Raw genomic sequence first — 18,864 nt, 5'->3', positions numbered from 1 at the left:
GGCGGAGATAGACACATTTTTGAGCAATAAGGGAGTAAAGGGTTATGTGGAACGGGCAGGGAAGTGGAGCTGAATCCATAATCAGATCAGCCATGATCTTATTGAATGGCGGAGCAGGCTAGAGGGGCCAAATGGCCTACTCCTGCTCCTATTTCTTATGTTCCTATATTCTTATCCTGTATCCACAAGGGGGCAAGGGGACCTCCAGACATAGTTTCAGGGGCAGTGGGAACAAATAGCAGCGGAGGTTAATGCCAGGAGTTTTGCTCTTTTTTATTCAATCAACGCATGTGTGCTTCACTGGCAAGACCAGCACTTATTGCCCATCCCTAATTGCCTTTGATAAGGTGCTGGTGAATCGCCTTCTTGAACTGCTGCAGTCTGTGGGGTGAAGGTACTCCCACCATGCTGTTCGGCAGGGAGTTCCAGAATTCTTATGTTCTTATGCTCAAGTACGATCCATAATGAGATCACTTGGGAAAATCTCTGCTTACACACCAACTTTAGTATTGCCCTGAAGTGGAAACCTTTTTGCTGTAACACTAATGTTGGTGTTTAAGTGCATCCTAAGACATCTCAAATCTTCCCTGTTGTTGAAAACAGAATGTTTTGTGTTGTTGCAAGACTAAAGGACAAAACTAGGAGAAATCAGTTCTTCACACCAATTCCTTGTTTCACTACAGAAGGGATCTGAGGCCAAGCAAGTTCTTAAGGAAGTGAAACAACCAAGCTTAAAAATAATGAAGACCCTGCAAATTGAGGAAGCCACTCTGGAAGATGCTGGAGTCTATGAGTGTTCTGTGTTACATGCAACTCAAGATACCAACAGATTAAAGCAGGTTCACATCCATGTTAGTGGTATGTATAAATTAATATGCATTTGCCTATTCTTCTTTCATTTTTAATCCTGGTGCATGTGCACAAACACAGACACACATACAATAGGTTCCCTTTAAAACATTTTCTCATATCTTGTCACCTGTCACATAGGCACTTTATTATATGATTACCAAATGTTTCACTTAATGTTCCAAAAGACGTTGGATTCAGATTTAAATTCCACCAAATACAATGGGAATGAACTGCAGTGAACTCCTGAGCACCTCTAATTCTGGACTCTTGAGCATCCCTGATTATAATCATTCAATCATCGGTGGCCGTGCTTTTAGCTGCCAAAGCCCTAAGCTCTGGAATTCCCTGCCTAACCCTCTCCACCTCTCTAACTCTTTTTCCTCCTTTAAGATGCTCCTTAAAACCTACCTCTTGTCTGCCCTAATTTCTTCTTATGTGGCTCGGTGTCAAATTGTGTCTTATAACATTCCTGTGAAACACCTTGGACTGGTTTACTACGTTAAAGGTGCTATATAAATACAGGTTGTTGTATGCAAATTGGCTGCCGTGTTTCCTTCATTACAACAGTGACTACATTTGAAAAGTACTTAAGTGGCTTTAATGATCTTTGGGACACCTTGAGGTTGTGAAATTCACTATATAAATGCAAGTCTTCCTTTATTTCAATGAGAATGCAATGCAGCATGAGCTTAAGTAGATTCATAACTAATGTTATATTAGATGTGTTAGAGGGAAGAAACAAACGTATATTTTTTGCAGTGGTGGATTCAGGAATTTCTGAAGGAAGTAGTGAGTACCAAAGGTGCAACATTTATTTCTTAATGAGGAGTCTTACTGTAATTCTGCATTTGAAGCTAAAAGATATATAGAGGACACTAGATCCTCAATCTAAAAATGGTAACAATATTGCTGAGAATTACAATAAGTCTTTCAGGGCTGATGCAATTTACTTGCTATTCTTTTGTTCTCATTCCCAGAGAAAGGATTTATCAATTTGGATCCCAACTATGGAACAAAAGAGTTTGCAGACCTACATGAAGTCAAACAGTTTGTGGTCAACATCGAGGCTTACCCAGAACCCACTGTATGGTGGCTGAAAAACAATGTCACCCTGCATGAGGATAACAACGAAGTGATGATCAACACAGTAAAAACCCAGGAAATCAGGTAAAGCAGAATGCACACCACAGCACTAGTCCAATATATAGTCGACCACATATGGCACACTTGTTGGAAGAAATCCATACAAAAGTATTTGGCCGAGATTTTCGCCGGCTTTGCGACCTGGTTTTCGCTGTGATTTGACCCTCTGCGGTGAAAACCTGGTCGGCAGGATCCTCGGTGACCTCTTTGAGGCGACGCTTTCACATACCGCTGGGGAGAGGAGCGCCGCAGATTGCGTTACCCTCGTGCTTTCGGCTCTCTTGGGACCCGTACGTCATGCCCAGAATACCGACAGGGTCAAACCTGTTGGTGCAGTCCTGCCAACAATGTTAGGTATGAAGACCTGCAAAAAGGTAAGTTAAAGTTTTTATTTTTTAAATTATTTCTCAGTGATTTAGTAGGTAAGGGTTTTTTGAATGTTTTGTGAATTTTTTTTGCAATTTTTTTCCCCCCTTCCAAGGCCTCTGTTGCAGTGCTATCAGCCCTGGGCTAAAGTTGCTGAAACTTACAGTTTGCGCCGTGAATCCTCGTACAACGCCAACTTTACCGACGCACATGGCGCAGACGTAAAGGCCGAAAGTTAGGCCTAAAAACGGTAGCGCAGAAAAAATGGTAATTTTGGCGTAAAACTACTGGCTGAAAACCGAAAATCTAGCCTGAAATCTTCTACATCTCTGATAAGATCAATACTCATCAGTACAAAGAATTGTGTCATTAAACAGCTATCACCATCTTTTACATAGGATTACATAGGATATACAGCACAGAAACAGACCATTTGACCCAACCAGTCTATGCCGGTGTTTATGCTCCACTCAATCCTCCTCTTGGCTTTCCTCATCTAACTCTTATCAGCATAACCCTCTATTCCATTCTCCCTCAGATGCTTGTCTAACTGCTCCTTAAATCCATCTATATTATTTGCTTCAATCACCCCTGTGGTAGCGAGTTCCACATTCTCACCACTCTCTGGGTAAAGAAGTTTCTTCTGAATTCTCTATTGGATTTCTTGGTGGCTATCTTATATTGATGGCCCTGAGTTATGCTCTTCCCCACAAGTGCAAACACTCTCTGGGCTATCAGCCCACCAGCGCACCATCACCGCCCAAAAGGCTGCTAAAACTGGGAAGATTATCGCTGGCAAAAACTTCCCCCCCAAAAATAAAAAAAATCCGCTGAGTGAAAAACATGGACCTTGCACCCCCATTCTGAGTGAAAAAGTGCAATTTAGGGTCGATTGAGTGGCTCGTAAACAAAATGGGCGAAAATTTAAAAAATCAATAAAAATTTACCCCGAGACTGCGGGTTGGGCCCAACACCAGAAAAACAATAAAAATAATTTTTCAAAAAACATCAACTAACAAATTAAAAAAACATTTCCAAGATACTTCAAAACTAAATCTCCACAACACATTTTTTAAATAATTAGCAAAAAACTATTTACAAACCTTTTTCTCGAAGAGCTACTCACCTACTGCCCAGCTCCGCTGATCCTCGTGGTGGATTTTTAAAACTTACCTACGGGTCACCGTTGACTCAAATATCACACCAGGGTGATCTGAGGATGGTGCACGCCGGCGGTCTGCTCTCCAGCGGTACCTCGAAACTGCCGGCGTAACTCAGGTAAGGACATTTTCGCTCACCTGATTACCGCCCACAATGGCCAATACCGCCCAGAAACCAGGCGGTAAGCCATTGGAAATTCCAGCCCGTAGTATCTACTTTATCAAAATCTTTCATGATTTTAAAGATTTCTATCATTCACTACTGTGTAATTTTTCGGTATTTTGTTTTTCTGCAATGTTGGAAAAAAATACAGCCTAGAACTTCTACTCCATCTTGGGGCAGGTCAAACTTTAGGCAGTGGGAGGGGACAGGAAATTGGGACAGATCCCGTCTCTGCTGAGTTTCTGCAACCCTGGAAGCAGCCACAGCAAATTGCAATGGAGGAAGAATGGTCGCTTCTTCTGCTGTGCCTCCTCTGTCCCTCTGTCAGTTTGTGAATGTGTCCTTGGGCATTCCTTTTATAGTTAATGCTACATATGTTTGGAGGAAGCAGGCATGCTGTGCAGTACCTCAGACATCAGCCTTGGCTCAGTGGTAGCACTCTTGACTCTGACAAGGTCATGGGTTCAAGCTCCGGTGCAGATACTTCAATGCATAATCTAGGTGGACAGTTCAGTGCAACACTAAAGGAGTGCTGTACTGTGGGCGGTCTCTGCCCTCTCAGGGTGGATGGGAAAGATCCACTAGCATTATTTTGAAGTGAGGCAGGAAATTCTCCTGGTCAACATTTATCCCTGAACCAACAACACCGAAACACAGATTATCTGGTCATTGCTCTTTGTGGGTTCATGTGCACAAATCAGCTGCCCCATTTTCCTACATTGAAACAGTGACTATGTCCTGAGGTCTCTCTAAACTAAAAGTCTTTCAATTTACAAAGGTTTAAGAAAGTGAAACATTTAATGCCACCTCCATTTACTGACTCTCTACTTGCTATTTGTCTGTTGACTTTGTCCAGGTATCAAAGTAATCTGACCCTGATTCGTGCAAAGAAACAAGACAGTGGGGCTTACACTATTGTTGTTGAAAATGAGGATAATAGTACCACTTATACATTCTACTTACAAGTTAAAGGTAAGTCCACATGCTCCATTGTGTTCTTTAACTAGCCAATATGTGTAGTATCTGTACCTTTCTGCTTTAGCACTTCTTTGTAATATTACGTTACAGTGAATATTTGAGGTACTGCTACTTCCAAATTCAAAAGATTAAAAGCACAATTGCATAATGCTGAAAATCTTAAATAAATACTCAAATGTTGGAAATATACAGTTGGTCCAGCAGCGCCTCAAAAGAGAAGGAGCAGGTTAATGTTTCGGTTATAGACCACTCTTCAGAAATGGCGGGATCGATTTCCCAGCAGATTTCAGTCAATTGGAGGCGGGGCAAGTGCAAAAAGCTTTTGCTAGTCTAAGTTTGAAGCCCAGGGAATTTCAACCACCAGGCCTCATCTACATGCCACTGGTCAGCTGCCTGCCTGAAACTGCCAGCACCAAAGGAAGGTTTGCGGCAAGCAGGTAAGCTGAGGGGAATGGGTTTCAGAGAGACCCACGGGAAGGTTTGGGAGGGGGGGCTGGTGGGGTGTGCATACGGGGCAGCGGAGGCTGCGACTATCGTTGTGGGGCCTGGAGGAGCACTCCTGTTTCTCCGGGCCACACAAAAAAAAGTTTTTCAATAGCCTTGGACCTTTCCTTTTGTCCTTCCTGACAGCTCCTGACCTGCTTTCAGCTGGAGGGCAAACCATGGCAGCTTCCCCGCTCGGATCCAGGTTAAAATACAATCAAGGTCCTATCCCTAATTAATATAAATTCATGAGGCCCCACCTGCTTAATCCTGTAGGTTAAGATCACAGGTGGCAGGAATGGGGCGAGGGCCGAGCAGGTAACTGACCTGCTCAGTTTTAACTGCCCACTGGCCTGGTTTCTGCCAGGCAGGTAGGGTTAAGATCGACCTCGGTGAGTCCACTGGTTAGTTCTGACAATTGATCTCATGTTAATCTATCTTTTCACTTTCTGTAGCCATTTAAACAGATTGTCTTTCATGTCGAAGTAATCTCTTTCAAGTAAAGAATAAAATGTGACGGGTTTTATTTAATTTAATAGCACGGGCTCGATGGGCCGAATGGCCTTCTTCCGTGCTGTAACCATTCTATGATTCTATGATCTGGGACTTTAGACATTCTGACTTACTTAATCCTTGTGCGAGATACCGGGGGATACAAATTTCCCCCTGTCTGAAACGGGGTGCTCCCACGCCATTTCGATCATTTTTACTGCAGCTGCATTTCAGGTTGACTCTTTTGGGAAATTGCGTTCTTTGTTTTTTTTGGTTTTCATCTGGAAGTCGGTCATAATGGGGCGGTGACTACTCCTGAGGGGCAAAAACACAGCGGTGACAACAACTGAGGGGCGGTAGTTGTGGGCGGTGCGGCGTCACCGCCATGATGACATCACCACGGCTCTCCCCTTCACTTAAAGGGGAGAACTTCCACACTTTTTAAACTTCAGTCCACTGAACCACCAGAGAGGATTTCGGCTGGGCCAGCAGCCTGAAACCCAAGAGAGGTTGCCAGGCTGCCTGTTGGCGGCCCGGCCGAACCCGGGGGCATAAATGTCAGGCCGACATGACAGTCGGCCAACAAAAAAAAAAATGGCTGCAGCGGCAGTGTGCCCTCCCCTTTAAGGGAAGCCACACGGCTGCTGCAAAAGGCCTCAGCCTCACTGGACCACCGGGGAATAACAAATTTTGGCACCGCTGAGTGGGTCGAAGATTTTCCGAGGGGAATGTCGCCGTCGGGGGGTTAGATCGGCAGTGTGTACGGTGATGACTTGCTTAACACCGATCGGCAGCAGAGGAGTGGAAAGGGGGGGGAATCGAGCCACCGCTGTCAAAACTCGGGAGGGCAATTGGGCTGGCAGTGGCCATGCCACCAAAAGTCGGTGGCCACTCAATTTGCGATGGTAACAGGCCTTAAGGAAAGGGACAATTTCGGCCCCCTGATGTTTTAAGTCTCTGTATAGGCCTTTTAACTGAGTGCAATTGGGCTATACATTGTGTCGTGTATGTCTTTAGTACTGCCTGTGCAGAATATTTTGAAAATTGCTGTCTCTCCTGTTGGTTTTTGGTAGACAAGTACAGTTCAAGTTTTTATGTCTTTTTCTATTTTCTTTTACAGTGCCAGCAAAAATCATCAATCTTGTTGACCTTCACCATGGTTCGGCGAGTGGCCAGATAGTTTCCTGTTCTGCAGACGGGACGCCCAGTCCAGAGGTCGAATGGCTGATTTGTACGGACCTAAAAAAGTGAGGACTTAATCATTCAATCATGCAGCATACTTAAGTGAGGAAACTACTTACTTTGAATAAAAATTTATAGTTCTATTAATTTTCGCTTCTGTCAAAATCCAAATAAAAAGCTGCAGCTGATTAAAATATTTCCCTTATTGCCTCCAAGTAGCCAGTAAATTGTTTGGTTGGACCTATTTTTTTAGGATACAATATATTGTTGAAGGGTAATGAACTGAAAACAAGCCTTAACCTTTATACCTTTCCATAGGTGTGCAAATGACTCAATGCTCTGGAATGTCCTCCACAACAATTCGAGTGATATCAGTATTGAGACCCACCAGACAAAGAAAAACACTGTGGAAAGCAAACTGACCTTTCAGAAAGTCGATAACACAGTGGCTGTGAGATGCATTGCAAAGAATGAGCTTGCAGCCGTTGCACGTGAAGTCAAACTGGTGGCTCACAGTAAGTAATGGTTTCTATTCCATCCCATACAGAGAATCTAGATTCACTGGGGGAATGGACCCATGTGTGGCCTTTCAATGAAGATTATTGCAGCATGTTTCATTGATTCATATCTATTTTGAGGGCTGTTCGTTATAATAGGTTTAATGAACTGGGGCTTTTTTCTTTACTCTGGCAAAGCATTGACTTTGAGGGGATTTATTTGAGATCCTTAAAATAATAAAGAGATTACATTCTGTCCACTGGACAAGTTACTAAACTTGAACTCATCCATATATCACACCAAGTTCTATTCATACGTTATCCCTGAGCTCGCAGTCTGGCAATGCCTCAATTTTGTTGGCCTATAAATCCTTGAAGCTGGATAATTATCTACCTGTAAACACCTGTCCGCATCATAGAATCTCTTGCATCTTATACTCTTCCTCAAAATAATCTGTATGGTCTCATCAAAAACAGTTTGAAAATCAGCAATATGACAAATTGCACTGTTCTTAAACATGAATTGGATAGGCTAAATTCCACTAGTAGGATAAAGTCATGGCTCATTGACTCAAAGTTCATTAAATTCTCTTCCAAGTAACAGGCCAAATGAATGGATTTGGAAAGCCATTCTGTCCAAATAAACATGGGCCGTATTTGAGTTTTGGCTGTTGGAAAATCAACCACAACTCAGATCCTGCCCAACATACAATTTTCTATCTGTCTGTGAATTTATTGATAACTGGAAGATAAGTCCCATCATCGTAAAATAAGATAATTTAACAAATACGTTCGATGTGAAATATGTCCCACAGTGTTAGCCATCAACAGCCACTGTACTTTACAAGCTGAAGATCGCCTTTCTAAAGCCCACAGAAGGATAATTCCTTCAAACACACACCACTATTGAACAAGGAACTCTTGAACTTACTGGCCAGCACCAATTTCTGCATAGTCAGTCTTTCGACAATCCAAGCAACAGATAACATTGGCTTTTTAGTGCAATCCTTGTTGAATTTGCTGCCTTCAAAACAAATCAGGGCAGTCTTTGCTAAATATAGATAGACAGTCAATTGCAATTAGTCTGTGACTAGAGCAACGTAGAGGGGATTCAATGGCAGTTAGTAGACATGATTCAAAGGGAGTCTCTCCCTGATATTATTTGATTGGGTCCATTCTGATTTTACTCGAATGAAGTGTTCATTTCCAGAGCTCCGAGGGGAGTCCATCATCTGACAATTGCTTTTAAGGACTAGCGCACTGAAGTTCATAAGAAGGTATTACACTAAAAGCAAGGCCCCACAAATTTACAGCTGAAAAATTTTCCATCAAAAGCAAAACTACAGTATGATTACTTTTGGAATAACAGTCTTTTAAAAATGATTTACAGATTTACATTCTGAATTGACTGTGGCTGCAGCAGTCTTGGTACTGCTGGTTATCGTGATCATTTCTCTGATAGTCCTTGTCGTAGTTTGGAAACAGGTAAGAGATAAATTTCGCAAGTCCATTAATGTTAACATTCCTAAAATGCAATTGAAACCGATAAAAAATTAAATCCAAGTGTATCCTTTGGCAGAAACATACACCTTTTTGAAAAAAACTCATGTAATCTTTTTTAAAATGTGAAAAGCAAGTTAACTCAAGAAGTTGAGCATATGACCCCAGTCTGAAGACTGAGACTGAGACCTGTTTACCTCTCGAAGTTTCCATGCCCACGGGAGTTCGGTCAGCTCCTGCTGCACCATTGGATGGCAGCACCTTGCAAAAAAAAATATTTATTTTGTAGGGAGGGTAAATAGATAGTTTTGGGCCAACCTAGCTCTCCCCAGCTAGTCATCATGGAGCTGATTGCACCAGTAGTACATTCTCCTGCCCTTCTTCTGAGGGCATTTAGTATTTATCATCTTTGAGGAGAAAAAGGAAAAATATGAGAAGAAAAATGTGAGTTTAAACTTAATAAAAGTAGTTAATGCAACTATGCAGAACAGGTCTGAATTCTGAAGAAATACAAGACCTGTAAATCCACAACCATTTTGGGATTCAGCTGGGACTTGGATATGCGAGGTCCTGGACTTGCACTCAAGTTTCCAGGATGGCTTTGTGGGGTTGGAGTCACTGCCCCTCCCTTACAAGGTCATCAAAATAAGGGGGTTGGGGCCAAGGGTGGAAATTCTGAACATTGGAGTTCCCATACCCAGGCCCTTCTATGGGACCCGGCATGTGGTCAGTACAGGAACACCTGGTGAGATCAGGTGTACTGGCCAACCAAGTGGTAGATGTGTGCCCCACCTGGGGGTCTAGCCTAGCATCATGGCCTGGAACTCTGAAGATTCATTTTTTTTAATGTAACGATTTCATGATGTGGTCTCTGTGGTCCCCATTACAAAGGGGACCACAGAGGCAGCTACAAAATGTTTCTCGAGGGGATCAACCCCCCTCTCATATTTTTGGCCTGCTCAGGTGGACTTCCCAACAGAGGGAATGCCCCAAAATCACTGAAGGCATTTATATGATGTTCTTTACCTCACAAATTTGGTAGCATCAGCATTGGAGGTCTGGGGTAGTCGGATCTTAGTAATAATGCCAAAATTTGCTCCCCTACAATATATATTTTTAGGACTCTTTTGCATGATTCCTACAGCAGCCTAATATAATCCCATGCAATTTGTATTCACAAAAGATGTAATTGTGTTTTATTGGAAATGTTTTATTCCTAGGTAATTTGATGGCAATCCAAGACATTGATGGTGTTAATATAAATAAACTTCATGTTGCAAAGTAGATACATTTTAACAGATCTTTAAAATATAGTCTGCTTAAGACAGAAGAAAAGATTCTCTCATTCCAATAATGTAAAATATTGATGTATTGTTTTGTATAGAAACCAAGATATGAGATAAGATGGAGAGTCATTGAATCAATAAGTCCAGATGGGCATGAATATATTTATGTTGACCCCATGCAACTTCCCTATGATACAAGATGGGAGTTTCCTAGGGATGGACTTGTCCTTGGTAAGTCTTCATTGCGTTGAAGCTCAGAGGCATTCTGGTTTAAAATCAAATCCTCTAACTACAATTGCTGAAATGTAAGGTAACAGGACTGTTGAACTATAATGCAGAATGCCACTTAACCCTTTTTAGTAAAGTACACTATTCACTTCTTTCAGCCTTAGCTCAGTGGTAGCACTCCTGCCCCTGAGTCAGAAGATTGTGGGTTCAAGTCCCACTCCAGAGGTTTAAGCACAAAATCTAGGCTGACACTGTCGAAGTGGCTGTTTTTAGGATAAGAAATTAAACTGCAGCCCTGTCAACCCTCTGAGGTGGGCATAAAAGATCCCATAGCATTATTCAAAGACGAGCAGAGGATTTCTCTTTGGTGTCTTGTCCAATCCCTCAATCAACATCATTGAAACATATTATCTGGTCATTATCTCATTGCTGTTTGTTGAAGCTTGCTATTCACAAATTCGCTGCCGCATTTCCCACTTTACAACAGTGACTACACTTCAAAAGCACTTCATTAGCTGTAAAGCACTTTGGGACACCTTGAGATCGTGAAAGGCACTATATAAATGCAATTCTTTCCTTTTTATACAGGGCTTCTGCCATCGACAACATATAATCCTCATGTAATTACCTAACGGTGACAATGATAAATGAGAACTATAGAAAGCAACAGCAGGCACCCTAACCTAATTGGTCTTTATCGTACTCTTGGTATCAGACAAATTTAGTTTCTATTGTCTAGGTGGATAAAAACCACTATTGCCCGTAGAAAGTTAAAGTAGGCTATCACACATACTTAAAAAAAACCAAATATGCAAGAATCATTTCCCATCTGCAATGGCATCTGACCATCCTGACTCTTTCGTTCTGTCAGCTTTGGTAGTTTTCGATAATGTCGAGAAACATGTTGTTTTCATGATAAAATTCTTCATGTCACATTAATTATTATATTCCTTGTGCTTTTTCAAGGGCGAATTCTTGGGTCTGGGGCCTTTGGAAAGGTAGTTGAAGGAACTGCATATGGCTTAAGTCGCTCACAGCCTGTCATGAAAGTTGCTGTAAAAATGTTGAAGCGTAAGTTATACGTTATTATACATTGCACAGCTGGCCTTGGCCTGACATCATTTTATTTCGCGGAAATCTTGGAAATTGTTGCAATATATTTTTATATGGATTCTTTGGTATATGTGAAATTAATTTGGTTTTGTTTTATGGAATAGACAATGCACAAGCATAAATATTTCATAGAAGACTGTTACATGTTGTGATAGTACCTCAGGCTTTACAATGGGTGTTTATTATTAAAGTGGATGATCACTGTTAAAACGGCTCACTAAATCTTCTTCTACAAGAACTCTTAAAACTGTAATGTGCTGTGTCAGCACAGTGGAATAGACAAGTGGAAAACACATACTTTCTCATGTGTTGGGCAGGAAGACTAGGGGCAGAACACTAGAACTACCTTAAACTGTTCTAGTGCACCTTGCCGTGGAATTGCTAGAGACCTAGGAGCAGCTAACACATAGTGATTGGTAAAGGAAGAAGGAGAAGGGAAGAAAATAATATTAAACACTCTTTAAAAGGTGATCTAAAATATACACTCTGCCATTTCATATTATTTGCTCTTTAAAAATGGTAAGGTACTTTGACAACTTCATAACTTTGTTTTAATAAAATAGCACATATCTTACATATTTTTAATTTTGTCATTAACAGTGACATTTTTCAATTAGCAATGTATAATTGACTTCTATTTCTATTTTTTTCACAGCTACAGCTCGATCCAGTGAGAAGCAGGCCCTGATGTCGGAGCTGAAGATAATGACCCATCTCGGCCCACATTTAAACATAGTCAACCTGCTGGGGGCTTGTACCAAAGCAGGTGAGTTTTGCTTTTCATGTTATTTCCCCTATTTTTTTCCCCTTTTCCAATCTATTGCAGTCTGAATCCAGTATAGATCCAATTTTAGATTAGGAACTGTAAACATTAGCAGGAGAGGAAGTTCAGATTCAAATTCCTTTTTTCAACCAATTCATACTTGTGCCACTCAGCAGATCATTGAGGAACATTTGTTTTATTCAGAAATGTACTGTATTTATTTTATTTTTCTATCCAATAGGTCCCATCTACATTATTACTGAATACTGTTTCTATGGAGATCTGGTAAACTACCTGCATAAGAACAGGGACAGCTTTATAAATCGATACTCTGAAAAAGGAAACAAGGAAGTAGATATTTTTGGTATAAACCCTGCTGATGAAAGCACAAGAAGGTAAGTTCAGTGGCTAACTAGGAATGCGACCAGTTATAATTTGCTTTATAGCTAGATTATAATAAGATCAATCAAATGAATTTATCACCTTAACAAAGTACTCTCTGTAAAAGAACCACGATACCACTTGGTCCCTTTTCATGCATTAAAAGAGCAATGTGGGAGACTTAGTGGAATCTCTTCATAACAGTGTTGCTTTCATTATATCCTGTATGGTTTTTTTGAAAATATTAAATAAAAAGCATAAAAAATAAATGATTAGTAAATTTAACATTTGCTATTAAATTTAAGTTAATTAGAATATATCAAAATGCAGAGAACAAAAAATAAGTAGTCCTTTTCAAGTCCTATAACCAACTTCAAAACATTTAAATAACAGCTTAGCTCAGTTAGCACACCCACTTCTGAATCAAAAGGTTATGAACTCAGGCACTATTTCAGGACTTGAGCATATAATCTAGGCTGAGACTCTTGTGTAGTTCTGAAGGAGTGTTGTGCTGTCAGATGTGCTATTATTCGAATACTTCTTTCTTAGACGGTCCCTCGTATCGAGGATGACTTGCTTCCACGCCAAAACGGGATGAGTTCACAGGTGTTTCAATGACGGACCTGACATTCCAGGTCCCTAACTACATGTTGAAGGGTGGAAGATGTCTGTGTGGAGATTTTTTTAATGTGTGGTGGCCGTTGCACACCAGCCACCACATGGGCTTGACAGAGCTCGGTCTTCTTCCAGTAAGACATTAACCAAAGACCATCTGCTTGTTCCAGTGGTTCAGATGGACGTTTTCGATACCATAGCATTATTCAGAGATGAGCAGGAAGTTCTCCTGGTGTCATGGCTAACATTCCCTTTCAAACAACACAACCCAAAAGCAAATTAAACTGTTCATTCATCCCATTGCCATTTTGCAATCTTGCTCTTCACAAAATGGCTGCTGCATTTACCTAAGCAATAGCAATTACTGCACATCATATGTGAGACGTTTCCGAAAGACCTGATAAAGTGCGACATGAATGTGTCTTGTTAAACTTGAATAAAGAATACAGCAGACATATAGAGGGTAAGATTGGTCTTCACCATTAGTGTGAAATGTGCTCATAGTGAATCGGCTAAATAGAAAATCGACCACAGTATAAAATGGGCTGCTGATTTGCTATGAGTGCATTTTGCGCTACCGTCAAAGACAAATTTCACCCCAATACTGCAGCTGTGATAGCAAGGCCCACTATCCAACTATATGGAGGAAAAGATCCTGCAGTGACTAATGCAAAACTCTTAAAGATGACAGGGTGATTTCTAGAACAAGTCTCTGTCATTAGAAAAGTTGCTTGTATATTGAAGATTAATGCCATGCTATTTTTTTTGTAGCTATGTGATCTTGTCCTTTGAGCATAATGGGGACTACATGGACATGAAACAAGCTGAAAGCACCCAGTATGTGCCAATGTTGGAAAGGAAAGGCAGCTCCAAATACACTGACATACAGCAATACATGTACGACCACCCACCATCGCAGAAAAAGAAGTCCTTGACAGGTAAGAGCCAGCTGTTCACTTGTTCTGTTTCATTCAATGACACTTGAAGCATGGTAGACTTGTGGAGCACATCTGAATGAAAAAGAAGAGCTGAACCCAATAACTGATTGGATTGGTAATGTCTTCTGAAGCAGTACTGATCTTGCTGTACAAATTAGCTCCCCGCAAAACATAGTGAGGTGACATTTTGCTGGAGCTGAACCTTCTGAATCTCACTTGTGCAATTGTCTTAAATTCACTACTACAACAACATTTATATAGTGCCTTTAACATTGTAAAATGTCCCAAGGTGTTTCACAGGAATAAACAAAATTGGACCCCGAACCACATAAAGAGATATTAGGGCAGATGACCAAAAGCTTGGTTAAAGAGATAGGTTTTAAAGAGCCTCTTAAAAGAGGAAAGCGAAATGGAGAGGGTGAAAGATTTTGGGAGGGAATTCCAGAGCGTAGGGCCTCAGCAGCTGAAGGCACAGCCGCCAATGGTGGAGAGATTCAAATCGGGGATGTATAAGAGGCCAGAGTTGGAGGAGTGCAGATATCTCTGAGGGTTGGATGGCTGGAGGAGGTCAGAGAGGGGGAGACCATTTGAGATTTAAAAACAAGGATGAGAATTTTAAAACCGAGGCATTGCTCAACCAGAAGCCAATGTAGGTCAGCGAGCACAGGGGTGATGGGTGGACAGGACTTGGTGTGAGTTAGGATGCGGGCAGCAAAGTTTTGAATGAGCACAAGTTTATGTGTACAGTTTTGGTCTCCTAATCTGAGGAAGGACATTCTTGCTATTGAGAAAGTGCAGCGAAGGTTCACCAGACTGATTCCCGGGATGGCAGGACTGACTTATGAAGAAAGATTGAATCTATTGTGTTCCTAACACAGATGAGGCTGCACTATGGGAGGTTAAAGTAACAGTGACCACAGTCTTTATTAAGACACTTCAGAGTGAGGAACAGGCCTTTGGGGCCGGCTTATATACAGTGCTCCCATGAGATGCTGGGATTTCTTGGGACGTCAGGGGATGAGCTCCCTGGTGGCGGAACATGGGAGTGCATGTTTTACAGATACACAACATCACTCCCCGCACAAAGTCAAAGTGAAAACTATTTACAAGGTGAGGCGGTCGGGAGCCTTTCTTTCCCTGGTGGACCGCCTCGGTACAAATGTCTGTTCTGGTGTGTTGGCTGTGCCCTCGCTGGGCTGGCGTGTTGTTGGCCCTGCAGGGCTGCTGGGTGAGCCTGGCCTTGCTGGGCTGTTGGGCATGATGGTTCAATTTCCTGCTCCGGCGTGGTGTCGTTGATCCTTTGGGTGTGTGTTGTGGGCTCGAAAAAGGTGGTGTCTGCTGTGGGTTGTTCAGGGCAGTCTGTGAACCGCAGCCTCGTTTGGTCCAGGTGCTTTCTGCAAATGTGTCCATTGTCTAGTTTGACTACAAACACCATATTCCCTTCTTTAGCTATCACCGTGCCCGCAATCCACTTGGGACCATGTCCATAGTTTAGCACATACACAGGGTCATTCAGATCAATTTCCCGTGACACAGTGGCGCGACCATCGTTTACATTTTGTTGCTGCCGCCTGCTCTCTACCTGATCATGCAGGTTGGGGTGAACCAGCGAGAGTCTGGTTTTAAGTGTCCTATTCATGGGGCACCCCTGTGAGTGAGTGGGGTCTCGTGCGCTAGCTGAGCAGTACTCAGGACAGGCGGGTTTGGAGTGAGCCTTCTGTGACTCGTTTAAGGCTCTGTTTGATGGTTTGTACTGCCCGCTCTGCCTGCCCATTGGAGGCTGGTTTAAACAGGGCCATGGTGACATGTTTGATCCCATTGTGGGTCATGAATTCTTTAAATTCGGCACTGGTGAAACATGGCCCGTTGTAAGGGACCCGTGGGTGGCAAACATGGCCCTCAGGCTTTCAATGGTGGCGGTTGCAGTGCTTCCTGACATTATTTCACATTCAATCCATTTTGAAAAAGCATCCACCACCACCAGGAACATTTTACCGAGAAACGGGCCCGCATAGTCGACATGCATTTTCTTTATCATGAACACACACGCTAATGCCTCTTTCTCAATCATACTGTAGGCCCTCTCAGTCTTAGATAAGCTCCTGGAAGCATAGGCGACAGGTTGCAACTTCCCCGCAACGTTAGCTTGTTGTAATACACATCCGACTCCGTATGACGACGTATGACGATACGTCACATGCTAGCACAAGTCTTTTACATGGGTTATACAATACAAGCAGCTTGTTGGAGCATAAAATGTTTCTGGCTTTCTCAAAAGCAATTATTTGTTTTTTTTCCCCATACTCAGTTCTCACCTTTGCGCAGTAACACATGTAGGGATCCTAAAAGGGTGCTTAACCCCGGTAGGAAATTACCAAAATAGTTGAGGAGTCCCAGGAACGACCGCAGCTCCGTGACGTTCTGTGGCCTGGGCGTGTTCCTGATAGCCTCTGTCTTGGTGTCTGTGGGCCGAATGCCGTCCGCCGTGATCTTTCTCCCCAAAAACTCCACTTCTGTTGCCATGAAGATGAATTTTGACCTCTTCAGCCACAGCCCTACGCGATCCAGTCGCTGTAGGACCTCCTCCAGGTTTTGTAGGTGCTCGACGGTGTCCCGACATGTGACCAATATGTCGTCCTGAAAGACTACCATGTGTGGTACCGACTTGAGTAGGCTCTCCATGTTTCTCTGGTAGATCGCTGCAGCTGACCGAATTCCAAACGGGCATCTGTTGTCGATGAACAGTCCCTTGTGCGTGTTAATGCAGGTGAGGCCCTTCGAAGACTCCTCCAGCTCCTGCGTCATGTAGGCCGAAGTCAGGTTGAGCTTGGTGAACGTCTTGCCTCCTGCCAGCGTCGCAAATATGTCGTCTGCCTTGGATAGCGGGTATTGGTCCTGTAACGATTAATAGTTACTTTATAATCACCGCAAATCCTGACCGTGCCATCACTTTTGAGTACTGGAACAATCGGGCTGGCCCAGTCGCTGAATTCCACTGGGGAGATGATGCCCTCGCGTTGCAACCTGTTCAGCTCGATTTCCACTCTCTTCCCCCATCATGTGAGATACCCTCGCGCCTTGTGGTGAATGGGTCGTGCCTCTGGAACCATGTGGATCCGCACCTTCGCTCCGGAACTGTTTCCATGCCTGGCACAAAAAGGGAAGGAAATTTGTTAAGAACCTGAGTACATGAGGCCTCAACGACATGTGATAGCGCTCGGATGTCATCCCAGTTCCAGTGGATTTTGCCCAGCCAGCTCCTTCCAGGCAGTGTGGGGCCATTGCCCGAGACAATCCAGAGTGGCAGTTCGTGCACCGTGCCCTTGTAGGTGACCTTGACCATGTTGCTGCCCAGGACAGTGATAAGCTCTTTGGTGTATGTTCTCAGTTTCGTGTGGATGGGGCTCAGGGCTGGTCTGAATGCCTTGTTGCACCACAGTCTTTCAAACATCTTTTTACTCATGATGGATTGGCTAGTGCCAGTGTCCAGTTCCATGGCTACAGGTAAGCCATTCAATTTTACATTTAGCATTATAGGGGACATTTTGTCAAAAATGTGTGCACCCCGTGTACTTCAGCATCTGCCTCTTCTCTCTGAGGCTCGAAATTGCTTTGATCCACCATGGACCGATCTTCCTCTGCCACGTGGTGGTTGGCAGGTTTTGCAGAGCTTGCAGCTCGTTTGCAAGCTCATTGGAGGTGCCCCATTGTTCCACACCTCTTGCAAACATACCCTTTGAAATGGCATGAATAGGCAGAATGGAAGCCTCCACAATGCCAACAAGGTATGAATTGCCTTGCATTTATCCTTTGTTGGGGACTCTCAGTCATCTGGGTCACCTGAGGCCTGCTGGCAGTTGCAGACTCATGGGTTCTGCCCTGTACATTTGTGCTCGCAAACACAGTTTCAGTTAATTTATGAACATTGCTAGCACTTGTGTGCTGAGAGATTTGTTTGGTGTTATGATTGGTGGGCATAAACGCCTGTGCTATCGCAATGGCTTTACTGAGAGTCGGTGTCTCTACAGTCAAATGTTTTCGTAGGATGGTCTCGTGGCCAATGCCCAATACAAAAAAATCTCTGAGCATTTGCTCCAGGTAGCCATCAAACTCACATTGTCCTGCAAGTCGCCTTAGCTTGGCGACGTAGCTCGTCACTTCCTGACCTTCAGATCGTTGGCACGTGTAGAACCGATACCTTGCCATCAGCACGCTGTCCCTCAGGTTAAGATGCTCCCGATCTAGTGTACACAGCGCCTCATTTGACTTTTCTGTGGGTTTCACCGGAGCCAGAAGATTCTTCATGAGGCTGTAGGTTGGTGCCCCGCAGACTGTGAGGAGGACCTTTTTGCAACACTTCCTTCTCCGTCCAGCTTGTTGGTTACAAAGTACTGGTCTAGCCATTCGACATAGGCTTCCCAGTCCTCACCCTTAGAGAACTTCTCCAGGATGCTCACAGTTTGCTGCATCTTTGCGTTGGATTCGTATTCTCGTCGCCAGTTATTGTGTTCCTAACACAGATGAGGCTGCACACAGGGAGGTTAAAGTAACAGTGACCTCAGTCTTTAATAAGACACTCCAGAGTGAGGAATAGGCCTTAGGGGCCGGCTTATATACAGTGTTCCCAAGGGATGCTGGGATCTCTTGGGACTTCAGGGGATGAGCTCCCTGGTGGCAGAACATGGAAGTGCATGCTTTACAGATACACAACAGGATCGACTTGA

General features: G+C 43.1%; 1 protein-coding gene across 6 annotated transcripts in view; it reads left to right on the top strand.

The window, feature by feature from the left end:
• pdgfra (platelet-derived growth factor receptor, alpha polypeptide) overlaps window positions 1-18,864 on the top strand; it is a 71,285-nt gene that overhangs the window by 38,994 nt on the left and 13,427 nt on the right. For 5 of the 6 annotated variants that reach the window (XM_070869980.1, XM_070869985.1, XM_070870004.1 and 2 more), the window contains 11 exons: window positions 684-858; window positions 1,830-2,019; window positions 4,541-4,656; window positions 6,758-6,884; window positions 7,138-7,334; window positions 8,707-8,801; window positions 10,201-10,333; window positions 11,297-11,401; window positions 12,099-12,209; window positions 12,448-12,601; window positions 13,974-14,140. In XM_070869980.1, the coding sequence (XP_070726081.1) occupies window positions 684-858; window positions 1,830-2,019; window positions 4,541-4,656; window positions 6,758-6,884; window positions 7,138-7,334; window positions 8,707-8,801; window positions 10,201-10,333; window positions 11,297-11,401; window positions 12,099-12,209; window positions 12,448-12,601; window positions 13,974-14,140 (1,570 nt within the window). The remainder of the gene's footprint in view (window positions 1-683; window positions 859-1,829; window positions 2,020-4,540; window positions 4,657-6,757; window positions 6,885-7,137; window positions 7,335-8,706; window positions 8,802-10,200; window positions 10,334-11,296; window positions 11,402-12,098; window positions 12,210-12,447; window positions 12,602-13,973; window positions 14,141-18,864) is intronic. The other variant, XM_070870011.1, reaches the window with a different exon arrangement.

Source organism: Pristiophorus japonicus, chromosome 2 (genome assembly GCF_044704955.1).
Source record: "Pristiophorus japonicus isolate sPriJap1 chromosome 2, sPriJap1.hap1, whole genome shotgun sequence".
NCBI lineage: Eukaryota > Metazoa > Chordata > Chondrichthyes > Pristiophoridae > Pristiophorus > Pristiophorus japonicus.
Note: the sequence above shows the minus strand (reverse complement) of the source record. Positions and strands in the feature narration are given on the sequence as shown.